The sequence below is a fragment of the Mucor velutinosus genome, assembly GCF_035048745.1.
Source record: "Mucor velutinosus strain NIH1002 chromosome Unknown tig00001544, whole genome shotgun sequence".
NCBI classification, from domain to species: Eukaryota; Fungi; Mucoromycota; class Mucoromycetes; order Mucorales; family Mucoraceae; genus Mucor; species Mucor velutinosus.
Window position 1 is genome coordinate 2,556,000 of NW_027041908.1, and position 20,702 is coordinate 2,576,701.

Below are 20,702 nucleotides of genomic sequence, written 5' to 3' on the forward strand. Positions count from 1 at the left end.
TTTATTGATTGAAGCATTTAACGCCATGAATCTAAATCCTCTGGATTAATAAAGACCTTTTCACCGTTTTCTCGAATCGTCTCCTTGTTTGTGTCTCTTGGTAGAGCCTTTCGCATATCTATAGAGTAGTGATGAGCGTGAGTTGGTTAATATCAATCGACCTGAACTCCATCATTTTACCATAAGCATCTTCATTCGTATGTCCCGCATAATAGTTTCGTACTCTTCGATACACTGAATATCCAAATTTACGGTACATGTCTATGGCAACTGAATTTGACATTCTGACATAGAGATCCACAAACCACCCGTTGTATGCTTTCTCTGACACTTCCTCCAACAGGTTCATCATGCCATCTGCAAGGCCTAATCTACGGTATTCGGGTGCCACTGTGATGGCTGTAACGTGGCCATGCCAGTTTTTACCTGTGCCTTCGGTCTTTCCCATCACTGAGTACCTGTTAGCCCATCTGCCATGCTACGTTTGTGAATGTGTATCCTACCATAACCCATCAATCTGTTGTGAGGAGAGACTTGCACACTGAACAAATCAGGCCAGCGAGCGAGGTATTGGAGATAGAATGAAATGTTGTACTAGTGAAACGTAAGCGCGCGTGTCCATGTAATAATGAATCAATGTACTTACTGTCTCGGTCAAGGGATCAAGATTACTAGAGTCGTTTGTATTGTTAGTTTGCTATACATTGCACTACTGGCCTTTTGCGATAGTTACATGTTGTTGAATTCAAACAAATCAGTAGCCCTGAATCGTCTTAATAAACTCATGCTGTAAATTGTATAGTAGGCTGAAAGAAAAACACCAAGAAAAAAAGCTTGGTTTCATTGAATAGACATTCACTCACTGAGTTTGAAGGCATCATCCCTCCATTGCTGTTGAAAAGGGATTACAATACCATTTCATGATATCGTTGATCATCCCACTGCGATGCAAGTGCTGATGGGCAGATTTCACTTGTAGTTTACTGTATCCTTTGGATGAAATTCATGCACAACGCAATGAGCATGGCAATTAATGCAAACGAGATGTCTTTGTGGCTTGTTTCATGGATATTCAAGGAAAACCCTTTTATTTTCATTCAAGCAAGCTTTTCTCTTTGCTCGTTAATATATACAAAATGGCCATTTGCAAAGTGTGCGAAAAGGCAGAATCCAAGTACAAGTGTCCTACATGCAGAGCACCATAGTAACGTATTCACTCAACAAAACGCATTTCAAGATGACTCATTTCCCAATGCACAGTTGCTCCTTGATTTGTTTTAAACAGCATAAGGGTAATACTTGAATCGAAACAATGAATCTATTAACCAACATGGATCCAAATTAGAAACGCCATGCGAGCCTCCCACCCCAGTACAAGGTACTTGTGTGTTGATTTGTTTATGTATTTTCCCATTCCCCAATGCTAAAAAGAAATCATATAGAACAACAAACGAGAAAGGAGATTACGCCCGTTGGTCCACCTGACGAGGAAGACCCAAGCAGATTAACGCCTCAGGATCTAGAAAAGCTGCAATACTCCAAGGAGATCCATGATTTCCTCCAATACCCGCAATTAAGAGAAATCATCGCAAAACTAGACACATCAAAGCAGCCCGAGAAGGATCTGGATTTAATAAGAGCGCAAGATCCTGTATTTGATGATTTTACAAAATTGCTGGTCGATATCACATTTAAGGATAAACTAGTAGCCTTTCAACAAAAAAAGTGAATTCACACACACTACTACTACTACTACAACAACAACAACAACAACAGCTGATTTAACAGAGATGCATGAACTATAGAGCATATTTTACTCCTAATCGAATGACGATTTCTTACTAGTCGAATAAACAAGGTGTCAGATGAGCATGTTAGCTCACACACACGCATAGTATAAATAGCTGGCAAAACATGCCCATCGAAGCAGCCATTCAGCCATTCCTTTCCAATCTTTCTCTTTGTATATGGGGATCATTTGAGTGTACCTCCCAGTTGGTGTTCCCCGGGAAACTTTTCTTTCAGTTATACAATGGTTCTATTGTGAAAGAAAAGGCTAAACGCTCTCTCTATTTTTTTTTTTTTTTTTGTTCCATCACAAGTTATAAAATCATTATCATCAGTATCATTTTTATTCCAAATGTTATGTCAATATCCTCCAATGCTCGCACTCCCAACACTCAATGTCTCTCTGTATCTCTCTTGCTCCGAGTTCCTTTTTATGCTGCTGCTATCCTTATCTGTCTCTCTTCTCGCTCTTCTCGGCCAAGATCTATATTCCCAAAAAAAATCATAAAATGTCCCTCAAAAAAATCAAAGCGTTGCCACCCTTCTGCCCAAGACCGCCGCCTGCTGCTACTTTTTTCCTTGCGGTTCTCGCTTGGAAATCTCCTGGTTGGTGCTGTCCTCTGCCTCTGCTTCTCATCGCCGTACCATGAACTCTCAAGAACCATGTCTCTCTCAAAAACCGTATCAAAAAGACCTAAAAAAAATGAAAAATGAAAAAAAAAAAAAAATGAACCCATCTCTACCAACCTTTACCCCTGATCTAGCAATCTCCTTTTTTTTTTTTGCTCAAGCATCAACATTGCGTTTATGCACTGGAACCTTCCATCTGGGATCCACTCATCTGAACCACTCTGAACCACACTCTCTCTATCACATACTTTCAATTTTTTTTTTATTTATTCACAAATAAACAAAAAATTGATTCATATACAATGCAATGCTGTTTAATAGTGACATTTCACTGCAGATGACGGTTCTGATTTTATGGATGCATCAACAGGTCAGCATATATGTGTAAGAATCCTAGCAGCATCATGGAAGGGGCGTCCAAATGCATGTCATTGGTACTGAACTCACTGCACGATCAACTGATAATTTATTTAAAGAGGCTATTTCATACTATTTATGTATCCATAGAAACGAATGACAATTCAGGCACAACTATTCAAGAATTTGCTCTTCGTGCGACGATAGCTCTTGTCAATATGTTTACGAGAATAGTTCATTTCTGCCATGATCAGGTTCCCATCATGATCCAAGCGAGCAATTTCCTTAAACCCTGCACATTTTACATTCAAACATTTCTGAAGAATTGGAAAGTTGTTGCGACTGATCTAAAACAATATGGCCTGTCAATCATCTTTTAGGCTCTTTTTTGCTTCCGCACAAAAAAAAAACTTACAGCTTGCAATGCGTAAGGTGTCAAAATCTCAGGAATGAACAAGACATATACGCCAATCTTTTCTGCAGCCTCCACAACATTTTGAGCATATCTAGCATACTTGTAAACAGGTGTAGCTATTCGTTTTCCATGAGCGTTCAACTCTTCTATGGACAAAATAGAGGTCAACAATCGCCATGCATGTCTGTCATCTATACAGCTCATCACCTTTGATGATTTGATAGCACTCTAATTCAGCCTTTTTCCTTTTTCCGTCCTTTGAATGAAATCTTCCTTGTTCAAGCAGCTTGCCGAATCGATAAGCAATGAGGTTCATCTGGCACATACTCATTGGGCTTCGAGGATCACCAAAGGAATTTGATACATGGAGCAAGTAATTTGCAGTTACAGTAGATGCCTTGAACTTGAAACTGGTGCTTACGCGTCTCATCCTGGTCAAGATGACATATTTACTGCGTTCAACATGGTCTGTTAGATTGCCAAGCTCTAGCAGAACAGGTTGAGATGAGATGAGTATGGAGTGTATCAAAGAGATGCATAAAACAAACCTTCCAAATTTGTTCTTGACATGAGGTTCTTCAATTTTTCAATGATACGGTCAGTTGCCTTGCTCTTCTTTGCGAGAGAAGGCTCTCGAATGACCATTGGTCTTTTTTGGCGTGTTATGCTAGTGATTGTGCGAGTGGTCCATGGTTTGTTTTGTATTGCTTCACTGTCGAATACTTCAGCAATGACAGTGCCAGGCGGAGAGGGAAGGTTTTCGAGATGATAAGCGCCACTTGATTCTTCTTGAAAGCCCAGAGGCTCTTTGTTTGTGTCACTAAAGCTGTACGTTTGAGCCGAGTTCTCAAAGATTTGGTTGACCATCATGCGCAAAGTATCTAGTAGTTAAACCTATGTTAGACTCATGTTGTTGTCGCAAAGAGACTGGATCACTTACTACCATCGATTTTTTCGAATTGAGCTAGTATATTGAGCATGGCATCCTTTTCTTGGCTGCAAGTCCAGAGAGACGTGCTCTCCGCCAATTGACACAACTTATAGCGAGTATAAGAGTGAAACAAGTCGTTGTCAATAGGACTCAAAGGCTCTGATTCTTGATTGTTTGCCATTGTGCTTGTAAAAGCGGTGAGAGTTCAAGAAAGAAGGAGAGAGAAAGGAGGAATAATTGAAGGAGACGCGATTGATAAGAAAGCGACTCATATGATAGCTGTAAGCGCGTGCTAGAACTTGTATACATCTAATGGGTTGATTGATCTGAGTTATGCTGGTAAGGCTTATGTTGACCCACAATTGATTCATATCAGTCAAGCTAGATCAAAACTAACTGCACAAGAAGGCTTCGTTGCCTTGTAATGAATCATTGATGCAGAATAGTTATTTGCCATCCTATAAATTATAGACCCTTGCTTTTATAGATTGATATCGATAACATGTTGATAATATTGAGATTATATGAGTAAAAAGTGGTATAGCAATGTTGAGTGTACAGTAAAGTATTTGGCCACTTTTATAATGTATGCCAGCTTGGTGTATCCTCATTCATATTCTGAGTAAAGTTTGGACTTTAATCGGTACTGCACTGTACAGCCTCTGGCTTGACATCTTGCTTCGCATCATCAGATGCATCTTTGCCTACATCTTCACAGGCCATTTCGCCCGCATCTTCTCCCACATTTCCAATATCCGCAATGAACAAGTTTCCATTTTCATCAATGCTTGCAATAGTAGCAAAATGAGGAAATTTCTCGTTCATGTGATTAATAACTCTGTTAAGAAGATCCTCATCGGCCTATTCGCAAACAATCGTGTTAGAGTTTGTGATACTAACACTGTCAATGAATGCATTTACTCTTTTGTAAAAGGTGGGTGGTAAGACTTCTGGCATGAACAAGCAATAGACGCCAATTTCATTGACTAATCGGGCCAAGGTCTTGCTATACTTGTTGAGTACTTTCAGGCTTGGATCCGACTTTGTTTTCTTAAAACCTTTATGGCGAGCGGTGGTGAGCTCATACTGAAAAACACACCAAAACGACATATACTCTTACCCTTTGTATAATACAGCCTCTGGTTTTCCTCTTGCACTTCAGCTGAAAATATACGTGTCTCTCTGTCGATGATTTGGCCAATCTGGAATGCAATGAAATTTGTTTGGCATTGATGGTAGATAATTTTACCAGAGAACCTTTCCTTAAAGTGAATCTGGAAAGACCGGACGGGAGTTTTGCCCTCCTGAGAAACGCTGTAATCAATTTGAAAACTGTCGGTGATCTTTTTCATTCGTTTGAATAACTCTTGCTTGGTTTGCTCTGGAACTGAGCTCATATAGTCCAGATCTATGTGTGTGTTCGCCACGTTAGGCACTGGGTCAAATATAATAACATGGCTTTATGCACAAACCTCTTCTTGACGAGCTTGATAAATTGTATTGTCTGTCGCTTCGTAAATTGGGAGTTGACAAGCCTTGTCTGCTGTCTGTGATAGTCATTGACAGTGTTCTCTTTCTCTTTGGTGTTATAATGGTGGGCTCCTCATTATCGGAATCTTCGGTGCTAGATTGTTCAGCGCTGTATTGTCGATTCAGATCAGCCCCATACGATGTTGTAGCGTGAGGGGCTTTCATCACATCACGACTGAGATTACGTAACCTGCCTGAATCCTTCTTGGCTCTCTTTGTTCCAGCGTGTACATTCACTTGAGGTATATTGTCCAACGGACTTCCGATACTGGGTATGCCATTTGGATTATATACGGTACTGTCAAATAGCGATGTGAGACCACCCTCGTGGAAAGACTCTAGCTGGACGGAATGCTTCAAGAGATCATTGGCAAGCGAATGGAAAGTGCCTAGCACGCGCATCAGCCGTCAGTATGCCATTTGAACATGTAATGAGTGGGATACCTACTCGCATTTATGTGCTGGCAGGCTTCCAATATCTGAACTAAAGCCTTTTTTTCTGCCGCATCGCTCGAGTTGCTAATATTCTTCACTCTGCATAGCTGGTAATGAGCATACATTTGAAACAACTCATTATCAATGACAGCTGGAGAGTTCTGCTCTTGAGGGTTCATTGTGTAAAACTTAAACGAGGAGAAAAGAAAAGTTTTCGGTCACTTATGATTGATCTTCGTTATTCTTCTGAGTTTCTGTACCATTATACTTCTTATCACATCAGAGTTGTAACTCCGTGTGGCGGTTGATAGATGTATGATCTACAATATGGCCGCTTGAAAAGGTAACATTCAGAAATGCGACTTTTCCTTACAAAAAGACGAGTAACAGTAGGTAATTACTATGGTATCTTGTTTATTTTGCGAGACATCTTATTTTGAGACACTCTATTTGAAGGGCTCCTTAATTTCGAAGAGCTTCTTTCGATGAACCAAAACATAGTAAATTTATGGTCCCTAGACACTTTCATAGCCTCAAAAAGGAATGAGATTGAACTAACAAGTATTTTAATAGACTGGCGTTATTAAATACAGAATGCAAAAAAAATAGCACGGCTAACTATAATTCTATGTAATTTACCACCTACTTTCCATACGCTTCAAAAGCTTCTATTACTATGTTGCCTTTATGATGAAAAGGGCAGCTGAGTTTGTCAGCCGGCCCCACCAGTCAAAATCAATTCTGACTCAGACTCATAGTCTGTTCCAGATTGGACATATTTCATTAGCTTTCGACTTGATTTACTCAATTTGTGAAATTAGACTATGTTGGTTGTGATGATCACCCTGTGCTTCTTTAAGATTTCTTGGAGTGATTTTCAAGGCGCATCCGATGGTACAAAATAAGATAAATGTTTTGAATAAACTTATAGAGCAATTTGCGAAAATATGAAATAAGGTTTCTGGCCAAAATGTCGAAATTTTACATATCAAGGTCCCACAAAGATGATTTCAGGTGTTACGTTAGATCGATAGAAACATTTTGATCCAATATTTACTATAGTAAAAGTCTTCATTATCAAGGTCAAAAACGCAATCGTTTAATTTTCGATGAAAGCCATGAGGGGTACCTCATGCTTTTTGGTCGAATTTTGTCCATGTTTTTTTTGGTCCCCAAAAAGTTGAGCAAAAGTGTCATTCAGTAAGTGCTGGGCGAGAGCAATTGTTTGGTGCTATTCTGACCATCTAAAACGGCTATGAGCCCAAGAAAACGCAGCTCAAATGTACTCTGATTTTGCTGTATCAGGGATACTAAGGATTGAAAAGGAGAAATGCCAGTATGCTGTTTGCCCATATATGAAGTAGCTACGTGCATATAGATGTAGAGTATTGCGAAAGAATTAGGCCCACAGATAATATGAAGGGTTTTCATAGGTAAGTGGAGGGTCAAAATGAAAGTGGCGGTATTTTGATATGATACGCAAGGGCAATCGGTAGCGCGAACTACCGCTGTGCAGGTTAGCTCTCATCGAAGCGAAACAAAGGTAGAGAGCTATCCGAAGTGTAAACACTCGTCATAACATAATAAATTTATTTTCCCTACACACATTCGAAGCCTCAAAAAGAAAAGAAGTTGCTCTTACAAGTATTTCGATGAGTTGGCATTATTAGATGCAAGACTTCAAAAGTAAAACATGTCTCATATAATTCGCCACCTACGTTCTATTGGTTTCAAAGACATTTATTTTTGTCTTCTGCGCAAAAGAGGAGAAAGCTAACATTATGCATGCCAAGGTGCCAATTTTAGCATGCTCTGAGCCAGTTTCCTTTAGTTTTAAAAATTATCTACTAATCTTGTCGGCTTTTCATTGGGGAAGGATGATTTGGATGCTGAGGAGAGTAATTTGTAAGTTGTAGAGGGCATCAGTCCTATTTGAGTAATCAAATAAATAGTCGGATATAATATGACCACCTAGTAATTTGAACTGCCATTATGTCACCAATAAGCTGTATTATTGTGCTTTGATACAACGGTTTAACAGTGCCACTCAACCTAATATTTCCAGCTGAATATTTGGATTTAACATAATGCTCTAAGTCTAGATCAATACATACAATGTCTTTACGCCTTGATATCATAACAAAAACCTGCCTATTGACAAGCAAATGTATAAAACACAGTCAAATTTGACAGCTTTTGAACCTTGATACTTGACATATAAACCTTTCTGAGCGGTTGGAATGACGCCAAACAGTTATACTCGAGTAGCATTAACTTTCTGATACCTTTGCTCAACTTTTTGGGTACCTAAAAAACATGGTCAAAAATCGACCAAAAAGCATGAGGTACCCCTCATGGTTTTCATTGAAAATCAAACGATCGCATTTTTCACCTTGATAACGAAGACTTTTATTATGGTATATCTTGAATCAAAATGTTTCTATCGATCCAAAGCAACCTCTGAAATCATCTTTGTGGGACTTTGATATGTAAAATCTCGACATTTTGGCCAGAAACCTCTTTTCATATTTTTACAAATCATTCAATAAGTTTATTCAAAACATCTATATTACTTGGTACCATTGGATGCGCCTTGAAAAGTACTCCAGGAAAGCTTAAGGAAGCATGGGGTGATCATCATACTTCACTTAGTCGAATCTGCAAAAATAGTTCAATCGAGTCCAAAATCATCAAGATTTGTCCAATCTGGAACAGACTATAAATCTGGGTTTGAATTAATTTTGGCTGGTGGGGCTGACTGACAAACTCAATGCTCTTCTTCTAATCGTGAAAGACAATAATACTGTCAATTGGCCACTTCTTTGAAAAAAACTTGGCCACTTTTTAAATTTCAATTGGTCGCTTTTTTGAGCCTTAACTGGACACTTAATACCGTATCTTTACTTGATTTTCGACGAAATCACTTTCTTTTTTTGGAAGAACTCTTTTCTCAATACAGATCGTCCCCTTTTTTTTTAAACGCAATTGGTTCTTGGAAAGCGAGACGTTGCTGACACGAATCAGCGAAGCATCAAAGTGTTTGGAATTGAGTGATTTTGAAGTATTTGTTTCTCATTCTCATAAATGTCTAGACAGCTGTCGCAACGGAGAGCCATTATCAGATGACGCTTCAGTTCTTTGAACGATTGATAATAACAAGCAAAAGCACAAAAAAAAAAAGTGGTTTTGAAAATGGACAGCCATGGTTCAAAGATTTTTTCAGTGAGAAGTTATTGACCTGCGTTCCAACTGCGTTCCGGCTGCGTTCCTTCACAGTACTTTTTTTTTGGCCTGCGTTTCAACTGCGTTCCAACTGCGTTCCAACTGCGTTCCTGCACACTTTTTTTTTTGGCCTGCGTTCCGGCTGCGTTCCTTCACAGTACTTTTTTTTTGGCCTGCGTTTCAACTGCGTTCCAACTGCGTTCCTGCACACTTTTTTTTTTGGCCTGCGTTCCGGCTGCGTTCCTTCACAGTACTTTTTTTTTGGCCTGCGTTTCAACTGCGTTCCAACTGCGTTCCTGCACACTTTTTTTTTTGGCTCCAGTGAATGTTGGTGACGAAGTGTGTTAAAAGTAAAAGATAGACTCAGCATTTTATGCAGAAAAGAGGGAGTGTTGTCGATTCGACATGGTAAAAACGCAGACGAAAAACGCAGATCAAAAACGCAATGGTGTGATTTCTATTATCAAAGAGGTCTCAGATATTAGAAATACAAACCAATGAAGTGAGAACACTTCATTTAGACAGCGACATTAATTAGAACACAGTGAAGCCTTTGTAAAGTATATAAGAGTCGCTATTCTCATTAGCTGTACTTATCGTTTTTCTTTTCACACACACAACAGCGAGGATTTTTATTCAAAGATTGAAATGACAAGAGCGTACTAATAACCATTCAGGACACGAGACTTCACATTTTCTACTACTGATTTGTTTGCTAAAACGAGGCTTGTTGACATCAAGTTGGCCAAAGACATCAATTTTTCGTTGAGGAAATGGTTTTCCAAGATATCTATAGCGTTTTCATTGTGGTATAGTTCAACGATTTGTTGCAGTATGGATTTCACTTGCCCATCTTGGTACTTGGTCAATAAAGTATTTACGAAAGTTTTTGGCAACGTTGGATGGATGTTAGATTGGACAGTTTCCGCAATCTTGAGAAAAAGTTTCGAGGCTATTTTCGCTGCTGATTCGCGTCCTGTGTCAGGTGCTTCGTATAAGGTGAAAATGCTATATGGTTGTGACCGCAGGTCATTTGCAAAGATACTTGACGCGCGACAAAGGAGGTATGTTGAAGGGTATTGGAACTTTGATCGTAATTGTCGAAGTTGGTATCGCAGATCAAATCGATCAACCTTGTTTACGTTTTGATTGCTTGCCAAGCTGCTGGCTTTCTTGATCGAATCGCTATCCAAGAAAATTGATGCCGTCAAAGCTGCACTTTCGTCCAATTCAAAATGCGAGATGATCCCCCCCCCAACACTTGCTTCATGAATGGAATCGATTCGGAGACTTGATGTGATTAATGCATTCAATGTCTTGGTTCCCACAACTAACTTATCGCCTTCATTGTCATTCATAATTGTTGCCCAAGTGTAGTAGTATTTGGTGGTGACAGGTGGTAAAGATGAGGATGCTGATTTTCCTTTTTTGTTCACAAAGCTTTCTCGATGGACGTCAAGGGAACGCTGGCGTCCATAAATCTCCACGGTGTTGACAAGTACGGCCTCATTTTTTTTGTTCATAATAATCGCACCGGCAAGCAATTGGGCGCAGATATATCGTAGTTGAGGTAAAAACGTCCAGTCGTCGTTCAATAATTGACAGGAATTGATATCTAACTGCTTGTAGCATCGTTTGGATAATTGTTGGGCGTAAGGTCCGTAATGTTGGATTGACATGAGATTAGCTTCGATATCCATTGTTGCATTTGCATTTGTTGATATAAGACTGTTATCCCATGCACGTTTCTTGCCAGCTGTAACATGTTTGACGCGAAAACTGTGATCCTGACTCTTGGCGATCAAAGGCATAAGATTATCGCAGTGGGTTAGAGCGATTTCTTCCACTTGATTGTCGTTCAGTAGTGCAAATGGTTTTAATTTCAAACTATCTGCGATCCACAGGGCTTTGTTTCTCTCACAGGTAGAACCGCCTGATTGTCTTAAGGCACGTAAAATTGATTCATCAAAGCTTCTTTGAGGGCTGTCAACAGATTTGGGAAACACAGTGATGAGTTCTGAGGCCTTCATTTCGATGGTGGCAATGGTCGTGTCCTCAATGTCACTTTCTTCAACACCAGATGAATTGGCTGTGTTTGATAACAAGGTTGATCAATTTGATCTGCGATACCAACTTCGACAATTACGATCAAAGTTCCAATACCCTTCAACATACCTCCTTTGTCGCGCGTCAAGTATCTTTGCAAATGACCTGCGGTCACAACCATATAGCATTTTCACCTTATACGAAGCACCTGACACAGGACGCGAATCAGCAGCGAAAATAGCCTCGAAACTTTTTCTCAAGATTGCGGAAACTGTCCAATCTAACATCCATCCAACGTTGCCAAAAACTTTCGTAAATACTTTATTGACCAAGTACCAAGATGGGCAAGTGAAATCCATACTGCAACAAATCGTTGAACTATACCACAATGAAAACGCTATAGATATCTTGGAAAACCATTTCCTCAACGAAAAATTGATGTCTTTGGCCAACTTGATGTCAACAAGCCTCGTTTTAGCAAACAAATCAGTAGTAGAAAATGTGAAGTCTCGTGTCCTGAATGGTTATTAGTACGCTCTTGTCATTTCAATCTTTGAATAAAAATCCTCGCTGTTGTGTGTGTGAAAAGAAAAACGATAAGTACAGCTAATGAGAATAGCGACTCTTATATACTTTACAAAGGCTTCACTGTGTTCTAATTAATGTCGCTGTCTAAATGAAGTGTTCTCACTTCATTGGTTTGTATTTCTAATATCTGAGACCTCTTTGATAATAGAAATCACACCATTGCGTTTTTGATCTGCGTTTTTCGTCTGCGTTTTTACCATGTCGAATCGACAACACTCCCTCTTTTCTGCATAAAATGCTGAGTCTATCTTTTACTTTTAACACACTTCGTCACCAACATTCACTGGAGCCAAAAAAAAAAGTGTGCAGGAACGCAGTTGGAACGCAGTTGAAACGCAGGCCAAAAAAAAAGTACTGTGAAGGAACGCAGCCGGAACGCAGGCCAAAAAAAAAAGTGTGCAGGAACGCAGTTGGAACGCAGTTGAAACGCAGGCCAAAAAAAAAGTACTGTGAAGGAACGCAGCCGGAACGCAGGCCAAAAAAAAAAGTGTGCAGGAACGCAGTTGGAACGCAGTTGGAACGCAGTTGAAACGCAGGCCAAAAAAAAAGTACTGTGAAGGAACGCAGCCGGAACGCAGTTGGAACGCAGGTCAATAACTTCTCACTGAAAAAATCTTTGAACCATGGCTGTCCATTTTCAAAACCACTTTTTTTTTTTGTGCTTTTGCTTGTTATTATCAATCGTTCAAAGAACTGAAGCGTCATCTGATAATGGCTCTCCGTTGCGACAGCTGTCTAGACATTTATGAGAATGAGAAACAAATACTTCAAAATCACTCAATTCCAAACACTTTGATGCTTCGCTGATTCGTGTCAGCAACGTCTCGCTTTCCAAGAACCAATTGCGTTTAAAAAAAAAGGGGACGATCTGTATTGAGAAAAGAGTTCTTCCAAAAAAAGAAAGTGATTTCGTCGAAAATCAAGTAAAGATACGGTATTAAGTGTCCAGTTAAGGCTCAAAAAAGCGACCAATTGAAATTTAAAAAGTGGCCAAGTTTTTTTCAAAGAAGTGGCCAATTGACAGTATTATTGTCTTTCACGATTAGAAGAAGAGCATTGAGTTTGTCAGTCAGCCCCACCAGCCAAAATTAATTCAAACCCAGATTTATAGTCTGTTCCAGATTGGACAAATCTTGATGATTTTGGACTCGATTGAACTATTTTTGCAGATTCGACTAAGTGAAGTATGATGATCACCCCATGCTTCCTTAAGCTTTCCTGGAGTACTTTTCAAGGCGCATCCAATGGTACCAAGTAATATAGATGTTTTGAATAAACTTATTGAATGATTTGTAAAAATATGAAAAGAGGTTTCTGGCCAAAATGTCGAGATTTTACATATCAAAGTCCCACAAAGATGATTTCAGAGGTTGCTTTGGATCGATAGAAACATTTTGATTCAAGATATACCATAATAAAAGTCTTCGTTATCAAGGTGAAAAATGCGATCGTTTGATTTTCAATGAAAACCATGAGGGGTACCTCATGCTTTTTGGTCGATTTTTGACCATGTTTTTTAGGTACCCAAAAAGTTGAGCAAAGGTATCAGAAAGTTAATGCTACTCGAGTATAACTGTTTGGCGTCATTCCAACCGCTCAGAAAGGTTTATATGTCAAGTATCAAGGTTCAAAAGCTGTCAAATTTGACTGTGTTTTATACATTTGCTTGTCAATAGGCAGGTTTTTGTTATGATATCAAGGCGTAAAGACATTGTATGTATTGATCTAGACTTAGAGCATTATGTTAAATCCAAATATTCAGCTGGAAATATTAGGTTGAGTGGCACTGTTAAACCGTTGTATCAAAGCACAATAATACAGCTTATTGGTGACATAATGGCAGTTCAAATTACTAGGTGGTCATATTATATCCGACTATTTATTTGATTACTCAAATAGGACTGATGCCCTCTACAACTTACAAATTACTCTCCTCAGCATCCAAATCATCCTTCCCCAATGAAAAGCCGACAAGATTAGTAGATAATTTTTAAAACTAAAGGAAACTGGCTCAGAGCATGCTAAAATTGGCACCTTGGCATGCATAATGTTAGCTTTCTCCTCTTTTGCGCAGAAGACAAAAATAAATGTCTTTGAAACCAATAGAACGTAGGTGGCGAATTATATGAGACATGTTTTACTTTTGAAGTCTTGCATCTAATAATGCCAACTCATCGAAATACTTGTAAGAGCAACTTCTTTTCTTTTTGAGGCTTCGAATGTGTGTAGGGAAAATAAATTTATTATGTTATGACGAGTGTTTACACTTCGGATAGCTCTCTACCTTTGTTTCGCTTCGATGAGAGCTAACCTGCACAGCGGTAGTTCGCGCTACCGATTGCCCTTGCGTATCATATCAAAATACCGCCACTTTCATTTTGACCCTCCACTTACCTATGAAAACCCTTCATATTATCTGTGGGCCTAATTCTTTCGCAATACTCTACATCTATATGCACGTAGCTACTTCATATATGGGCAAACAGCATACTGGCATTTCTCCTTTTCAATCCTTAGTATCCCTGATACAGCAAAATCAGAGTACATTTGAGCTGCGTTTTCTTGGGCTCATAGCCGTTTTAGATGGTCAGAATAGCACCAAACAATTGCTCTCGCCCAGCACTTACTGAATGACACTTTTGCTCAACTTTTTGGGGACCAAAAAAAACATGGACAAAATTCGACCAAAAAGCATGAGGTACCCCTCATGGCTTTCATCGAAAATTAAACGATTGCGTTTTTGACCTTGATAATGAAGACTTTTACTATAGTAAATATTGGATCAAAATGTTTCTATCGATCTAACGTAACACCTGAAATCATCTTTGTGGGACCTTGATATGTAAAATTTCGACATTTTGGCCAGAAACCTTATTTCATATTTTCGCAAATTGCTCTATAAGTTTATTCAAAACATTTATCTTATTTTGTACCATCGGATGCGCCTTGAAAATCACTCCAAGAAATCTTAAAGAAGCACAGGGTGATCATCACAATCAACATAGTCTAATTTCACAAATTGAGTAAATCAAGTCGAAAGCTAATGAAATATGTCCAATCTGGAACAGAGGTGAACCGGAGTTTAACTGCTGTGGTCACCCGCTCGCCGTTGCTGGTGAGATCAATAATGCCACACCATAAAGGTAGATGATGTTTGTGATGCAAATGAAAGGAAGATTAGATGTCAAACGGAACCATGGCTATGGCTACTTTTTTTTTGTTTTATAAAAGATAATGCTGGTCAATCTGGCTTACCACCGAAATTTATAGTGGCCAAATTTCCCTTTAAAGGTTCTGATAGTGCAAGATTTGAAAGTGCTTAGCGACTAGAAGTTTGTTGATTTTTCAGCATGACATTTCATATACTATATAATTATACTTGGTAGCTTATTTGCCTGTAATTTAGTTGATGAAGCTATTTTTCATCATTTTACTATAATTCTTGAGTCCTTTCCGCTATGGTATCAACTTTAGACTGATTTTGTTAACATGGTATCTTTTGTTAATGTTAAATAGGCCAAGCTCATTTGGAAGCTGTGCTTGACTCTGCTGACTGGGAAGACTGTATGATATATGAAGATACTTATTTGTCATTTTCTGATTGAGAATCAGCAGGAATATGTAAAACTACAGGCATTATTCATGTTAGTGTTGCCAGTGTGTGTAGCATCGGCCTTGTCAAACAGAAGTTTCTGAACAGAATTCTCAAACGTATTGCGCAAGATGGTATGCAAATGATCTATATCAAACAAATTTTAGTACTTGAGCTTAAATGTCTATTGATTTACTGATGTTCCTACCTCCATTGACAAACTGACAATTTTCCAAGATACCAACCAGAGCATTTCTTTGTGATAAGCCAAATGAAGTTGATGTATTATTTTTAATTCTGCACAGCTAATACCGTATGTAGACTTGAAACAACTCGTTGTCTAAGAATTCCTTATGATGACTCAAGGCAATATATATAGGTATAATGGGGATTTGGGTGAAGAAATTTTGTTGATAGCGCGATCAATCGCAATGTATCCAGGTGCGTGATCGTGTGTGAATAGCCCTCCATAATTAGGAGAGATTAAAGCATTGATAACAAATTGTGAGTATATATCACGCATTTTTAAGCGTTAAATGAGGCATAGTGCAGTAGTAAATGCCTCTACTTACGGGAAATGAACCACCTAGCTTTTAGTTTTTTTAACTGTTATACCTACTTACTAAATATTTTGCATTAAAATATTCAAATTAAGCAGACATCAGGTCTGGATATTACAATCGATTTTATTTCATTGGATTTACAGCCAACAGCCTTTCATCTGACTAGACATGAGTCAAGGATTGACCACTACTACTGCTTTGGCCTACATCCCCAGCAGAACTATCCTTGCTATCCTTCAACTTCAACTTTCCATTTTCATCAAAGTGGGCAACGTTTTTGAAGCAGGAGCATCTTTGATTCAAGTAAATTTTAATCTTCTCAAAGTCTTCAAGCGATGCCTACATGAATGATCGATGATGTGTGAGTACATAATGCCATATTTTCTTTCTATGATATTCAATCTCACAGTCTTGATGCGGTATGGTGGCAGTATTTCAGGAATAAAGATAGTGTAGAGCCCAGTTTTCTCGACCAGATTAACAATATTTGCCAAAGTAGACAAAGTCCTGTTGTTGGGAGCGAGAGTAGAACTGTATTTTTTCTATTTGAATCAATAAGTATATCACTATGAAAGAGAATCCCGACAAGTAAACACTTGACTTACTGATCAAACCCTGATAATATCGCTTCATATTTCTGTAAACAATGTCGAGCGAGAATAGCCTTCTATCTCTTTGAATGAGTTTACCAATCTTGTAGGCAGCAAGGTGTTCTTGAGACTGGCTCAAACGGCTTTTACGGACGAAATGTTTATTGATCTTGAATATCTCGGTTTGGCTAGGGCCATAAACGGATGTATCAGTAGGAAATGGATTTTGGATGTCAAAGCTATCATTCACAGCCTTTATTCTATCACAGAGCGTACGCTTGCTTTCTTCAACATGTCGTAATACGTTTCTCGCCCCTACAGATGCAAAGAGCAGATGAGTTTACTATGATATTTGACAGAGTGTAGAATATACAAACGTATGAATGCTTCTCCTGGCAAAATGCCTTGCATAGCTACTTCTTCGGCACACCCCTTTTCTTTGAGTTCCTTGAAAGAGGAGTACTCTCTCATGCGACTGAAAGAGCTACTGTCAGGGATCAAGTCATACGGCTCGAAATCAGAACTGCCATCACTGGATTCCCTTGTGCTCAAGGCTCTGTGAGCTAATTCTGAACAAGGAGTCTTTGGGGTGCTTTTGCTACTACTTTCTCCATCCAGAGTCAAATCAATCACGTTTGCCATGCTATTTGCGCTTTTCTTGTTAACATTGCTTGGGCCATCATAGACAATGTCAGCTTTCTTGCCAACAGGAAAGCAGCTGTTCTCAGATGCGTGCTCAAAAGCTTCATTCCAGATTGACTGTAGTATGTCTACAAGATGTACAATGAGCCATAATTCGCAATTACTCAAGATGGTGTACAATTTACTTCCATCGACAAATTGAAAACTTTTGAGGATGCTGATGATAGCCGCCTTCTCTGATTCACTGAGGTCCTTGCTCTTCTCAATCTTGCATAGCTTGTACTGGCTGTAGAATCTGAAAAGCTCATTGTCGATGGGTGTGTCGTTTTGTTGGGAGCTCATTTTGGAGAGGCAAGAAAAAGGATTTATTAAAGAATACGTATTCTTATATCAAATGGCAATGCTTGATACCTGTTATAATGCTGGCATGTTATTATTCATGCCAATAATGGTGAATTGGTAGTGCAACAATTTATAGAACAACAAAATACGACAATTATACAGCAATTTCTTCATTTCAGTAGGGTCATGTAGAATGGCTATAGGATACTTATAAAGAGAAATCCACAAATCGGCAGTAATATGGTTTGCCCTTCTTTTGGAATTTGCTTAGATCGCCAGTGCTAGCAGATACAATCAATTTGTCCTTGTTATCATATCGCGCAATGTCTTTGAATTGATAGCATTTGCCTTGCAAGTAGGCTTTCAGTACTGGGATAGATGTATTTTGTATCTTTAAACATCCAAACAGTCAGTTCATCAAAGCAATTTCAGCTACCACCATCTTACCCTTTTATATGTTTTAGGTGGCAATACCTCTGGCATAAAGAGGACATAAGCCCCAAGGTTTCTGACAAAGTACAAGGCTCTTTCACAGTGTCGAGGAAAATCCTGTAAATGAGAAGCGTATGCTAGCCTAGGCTCATTCAGACTCACTATAAAACATGAATAGTCAATGATAAACGGTCTCTCATGCTTAGAAGATCCAATGTAGTCTTACCACTCAAATCCTGATAATATCGCAATCGGTTTTTTCTCACTTGCTTGATTGAAAATACCTCCTTTTCCATCTCTTCAATCTTTCCAAGCTGATAGGCAATCATGTTCAATTGGCATTGGCCCATGGGACTTTTATAGCTGAACTGGTTGATTATTTCAAATCTGCATTTGGGGATGGTGGAGAAGCTGGATGCACTGCGAGGGGTGTAATGGATCTTGAAAGTGTTCTTTATTATGTTCATTCTTGAGCGAAAGATGTCTTTGGTTACTTGCAAGTTGCTGAGCATGGCTTCCAAATCTAATCACCACGCATGAAAAGACGCTAACCATCATAAGCGTGAACAACTCACCTGTACTTGAGCTCTTTGTAATCAAGTGTTGAAGAACTAGAGGGACAGAGGACTCAATGCTGATTACTGTTAGCTGGTTAGTCTTTCGCCTTGAGCTAATACTTCTTTGCAGTTACCTCTGGGCCTCTTCTTTCTGATTTCTTCGCTGCCTGCTGAATCTGAATAGACTGATGATTCGCCGTTCTGAACTGATTCTGTAGTATCATCATATTCACAGTCTGTATCATCATGTAGAGGGCTGGGTTGATTACAATCAAGAGTTGCCTTGCTAGACTCAGCGTGGCTTTTGCTGTGTTCTCTCTTTTCTCCATCACTGACAGCCACTGATTTTGTCGCTAGAGGTTTATCATAGGTAAATGTTTGAACCGACTTGTCAAATATGTCGTTAACTATCATTCGTAGCGTGTCTAGTGGCATGTGTCAGTTCAACTGCAGTACAGTATATTGAGACCTTACTCACTTCCGTTGACATGCTGGCAGTTGGTTAGTATGTTTACCAAGACTTCCTTTTCACTGTTGTCTTCCCAGAGCAGCATGTTCTTCTGGATCTGACGCAAACGAAACTGAAGATAGAACTGGAACAGCTCTTCATCGATCGCATTGTCTTTTTGAGAGCTCATGCTAAGCAATAGAATTGATGATTGAATAAAAAGAAAAAGAAAGGAGGCTATTGTTTGAAAAGCAAACCTGTCGAATCTGGGTTGAATTCTTGCAGCAGTAAAATTCATGCTAGCATGTAGCAGATCAATGTTGAAGAACACCCACCAAACACCAATTATAGATATTGGCAATAGCTTTTCTAGCAACTCGTCATACACTTGTCAATAAAAACACATGTTCCTGAAGTTTTGCAAGATATCAAAGCTGATATTATGATTTTTTCGCTGTGTGAGATGATTGCTGAAATACCGGCTTACTTCTTGGTAGATTATCATATCCAAACGCAATCATTAGACTGAGTATATCTTGAGCTTTTCAAAAGCTGACATTTACAACAACATGTGCAATAAAAAAAATCATCAAAAGCGGTGCCATCTCATGTATATGTGCACAGGACCAAGAGATGGCGTTCAAACACAACAGGATCAATATCGGCATCTGGATGCTTGAGATGCATTGCTCACAATTTCAACCAACATTACCAGTATTGAAATCGGTTTGATTCAGAGACAAGAACTGATCATAATCATGCTGATCTACTAGCGTTGCCTAGTTCTGACATGAATCAACTAGTATGGTATCAAACTTCACTGCATGGCATGGATGCTGTGTATGTTCGTGACTCGCTACAACCCTTAAACGGCATCAGTCTAACCTGCATCAATGCGCTATATCTAGGCCCAAAAGTACCATTTTTCTTCTTCTTCTTCTTCTTCTTCTTCTTCTTCTCCATTCACTCACCCAAAATGTTGCGTACCACCTTCTCTCAAATTCAACGCCGTACTTTTACCAATACCAGTCGCTTACTCATTGCTGAAGGCGATGCTATCCCCAACATTGAAGTTCAACTCAAATCACCCGGAGAAACAGTAAAAACCCAAGATTTGTTCAAGGGCAAAAAGTCCATCTTGTTTGGTAAGTGAGAGATGATCAGACAAGTACCCTGAAAAGTAACCATGGTGATGGGCTGTATAGGTGTCCCTGGCGCCTTCACACCTGGATGTAGCAAGACCCATTTGCCTGGCTATATCAAGGAGGCAGAGACATTAAAGTCCAAGGGAATAGATTTAGTCGCTTGTGTTGCTGTCAATGACGCGTTTGTCATGACCGAATGGGGCAAGGCACATCAAGCAGACGATAAAGTGACTCTATTAGCTGACTCTAAAGGCGAATTGGCAAAGGCCATGGATCTGGACTTTGATGCATCTGGAGCCTTGGGCAATCACCGCTTCAAGCGTTTTGCTGCCATTTTGCAAGACGGCAAGATCAAGAAATTGTTTGTCGAGCCTGACACTACAGGCTTAAACGTGAGCTTGGTAGAGAACGTTGTCAAGAGTTTATAAATAAATGTGTGTGTTCCATCT

General features: G+C 39.2%; 8 protein-coding genes across 8 annotated transcripts; 2 read left to right on the plus strand and 6 right to left on the minus strand.

The window, feature by feature from the left end:
* Positions 1–17: 17 nt before the first annotated feature.
* On the minus strand, positions 18–786 carry ATC70_006125 (uncharacterized protein; the record flags this gene model as incomplete). Its single annotated transcript, XM_064825406.1, has 5 exons — positions 18–118; positions 181–450; positions 504–594; positions 647–671; positions 734–786. 5 exons carry the CDS (start codon positions 784–786, stop codon positions 18–20), a joined length of 540 nt encoding a protein of 179 aa, XP_064680783.1.
* Positions 787–1,136: 350 nt separating this feature from the next.
* Positions 1,137–1,729, plus strand: ATC70_006126 (uncharacterized protein; the record flags this gene model as incomplete). Its single annotated transcript, XM_064825407.1, has 4 exons — positions 1,137–1,204; positions 1,261–1,292; positions 1,346–1,378; positions 1,443–1,729. The coding sequence occupies 4 exons, from the start codon at positions 1,137–1,139 to the stop codon at positions 1,727–1,729; spliced, it is 420 nt and encodes a 139-aa protein (XP_064680784.1).
* Positions 1,730–2,939: 1,210 nt separating this feature from the next.
* ATC70_006127 (uncharacterized protein) lies at positions 2,940–4,302 on the minus strand (the record flags this gene model as incomplete). Its single annotated transcript, XM_064825408.1, has 5 exons — positions 2,940–3,122; positions 3,191–3,336; positions 3,398–3,676; positions 3,739–4,071; positions 4,131–4,302. The coding sequence occupies 5 exons, from the start codon at positions 4,300–4,302 to the stop codon at positions 2,940–2,942; spliced, it is 1,113 nt and encodes a 370-aa protein (XP_064680785.1).
* A 455-nt stretch (positions 4,303–4,757) lies between these two features.
* Positions 4,758–6,265, minus strand: ATC70_006128 (uncharacterized protein; the record flags this gene model as incomplete). Its single annotated transcript, XM_064825409.1, has 5 exons — positions 4,758–4,982; positions 5,043–5,179; positions 5,242–5,529; positions 5,594–6,040; positions 6,100–6,265. The coding sequence occupies 5 exons, from the start codon at positions 6,263–6,265 to the stop codon at positions 4,758–4,760; spliced, it is 1,263 nt and encodes a 420-aa protein (XP_064680786.1).
* A 3,705-nt stretch (positions 6,266–9,970) lies between these two features.
* Positions 9,971–11,535, minus strand: ATC70_006129 (uncharacterized protein; the record flags this gene model as incomplete). Its single annotated transcript, XM_064825410.1, has 2 exons — positions 9,971–11,397; positions 11,484–11,535. The coding sequence occupies 2 exons, from the start codon at positions 11,533–11,535 to the stop codon at positions 9,971–9,973; spliced, it is 1,479 nt and encodes a 492-aa protein (XP_064680787.1).
* A 5,039-nt stretch (positions 11,536–16,574) lies between these two features.
* Positions 16,575–17,671, minus strand: BFR2 (rRNA-processing protein bfr2; the record flags this gene model as incomplete). Its single annotated transcript, XM_064825411.1, has 3 exons — positions 16,575–16,639; positions 16,703–17,002; positions 17,065–17,671. 3 exons carry the CDS (start codon positions 17,669–17,671, stop codon positions 16,575–16,577), a joined length of 972 nt encoding a protein of 323 aa, XP_064680788.1.
* A 208-nt stretch (positions 17,672–17,879) lies between these two features.
* ATC70_006131 (uncharacterized protein) lies at positions 17,880–19,298 on the minus strand (the record flags this gene model as incomplete). The annotated part of the gene is made up of 6 exons (XM_064825412.1): positions 17,880–18,062; positions 18,119–18,264; positions 18,330–18,626; positions 18,679–18,744; positions 18,795–19,085; positions 19,139–19,298. The coding sequence occupies 6 exons, from the start codon at positions 19,296–19,298 to the stop codon at positions 17,880–17,882; spliced, it is 1,143 nt and encodes a 380-aa protein (XP_064680789.1).
* A 786-nt stretch (positions 19,299–20,084) lies between these two features.
* Positions 20,085–20,681, plus strand: ATC70_006132 (uncharacterized protein; the record flags this gene model as incomplete). The annotated part of the gene is made up of 2 exons (XM_064825413.1): positions 20,085–20,253; positions 20,314–20,681. The coding sequence occupies 2 exons, from the start codon at positions 20,085–20,087 to the stop codon at positions 20,679–20,681; spliced, it is 537 nt and encodes a 178-aa protein (XP_064680790.1).
* Between the last annotated feature and the right edge of the window lie 21 nt (positions 20,682–20,702).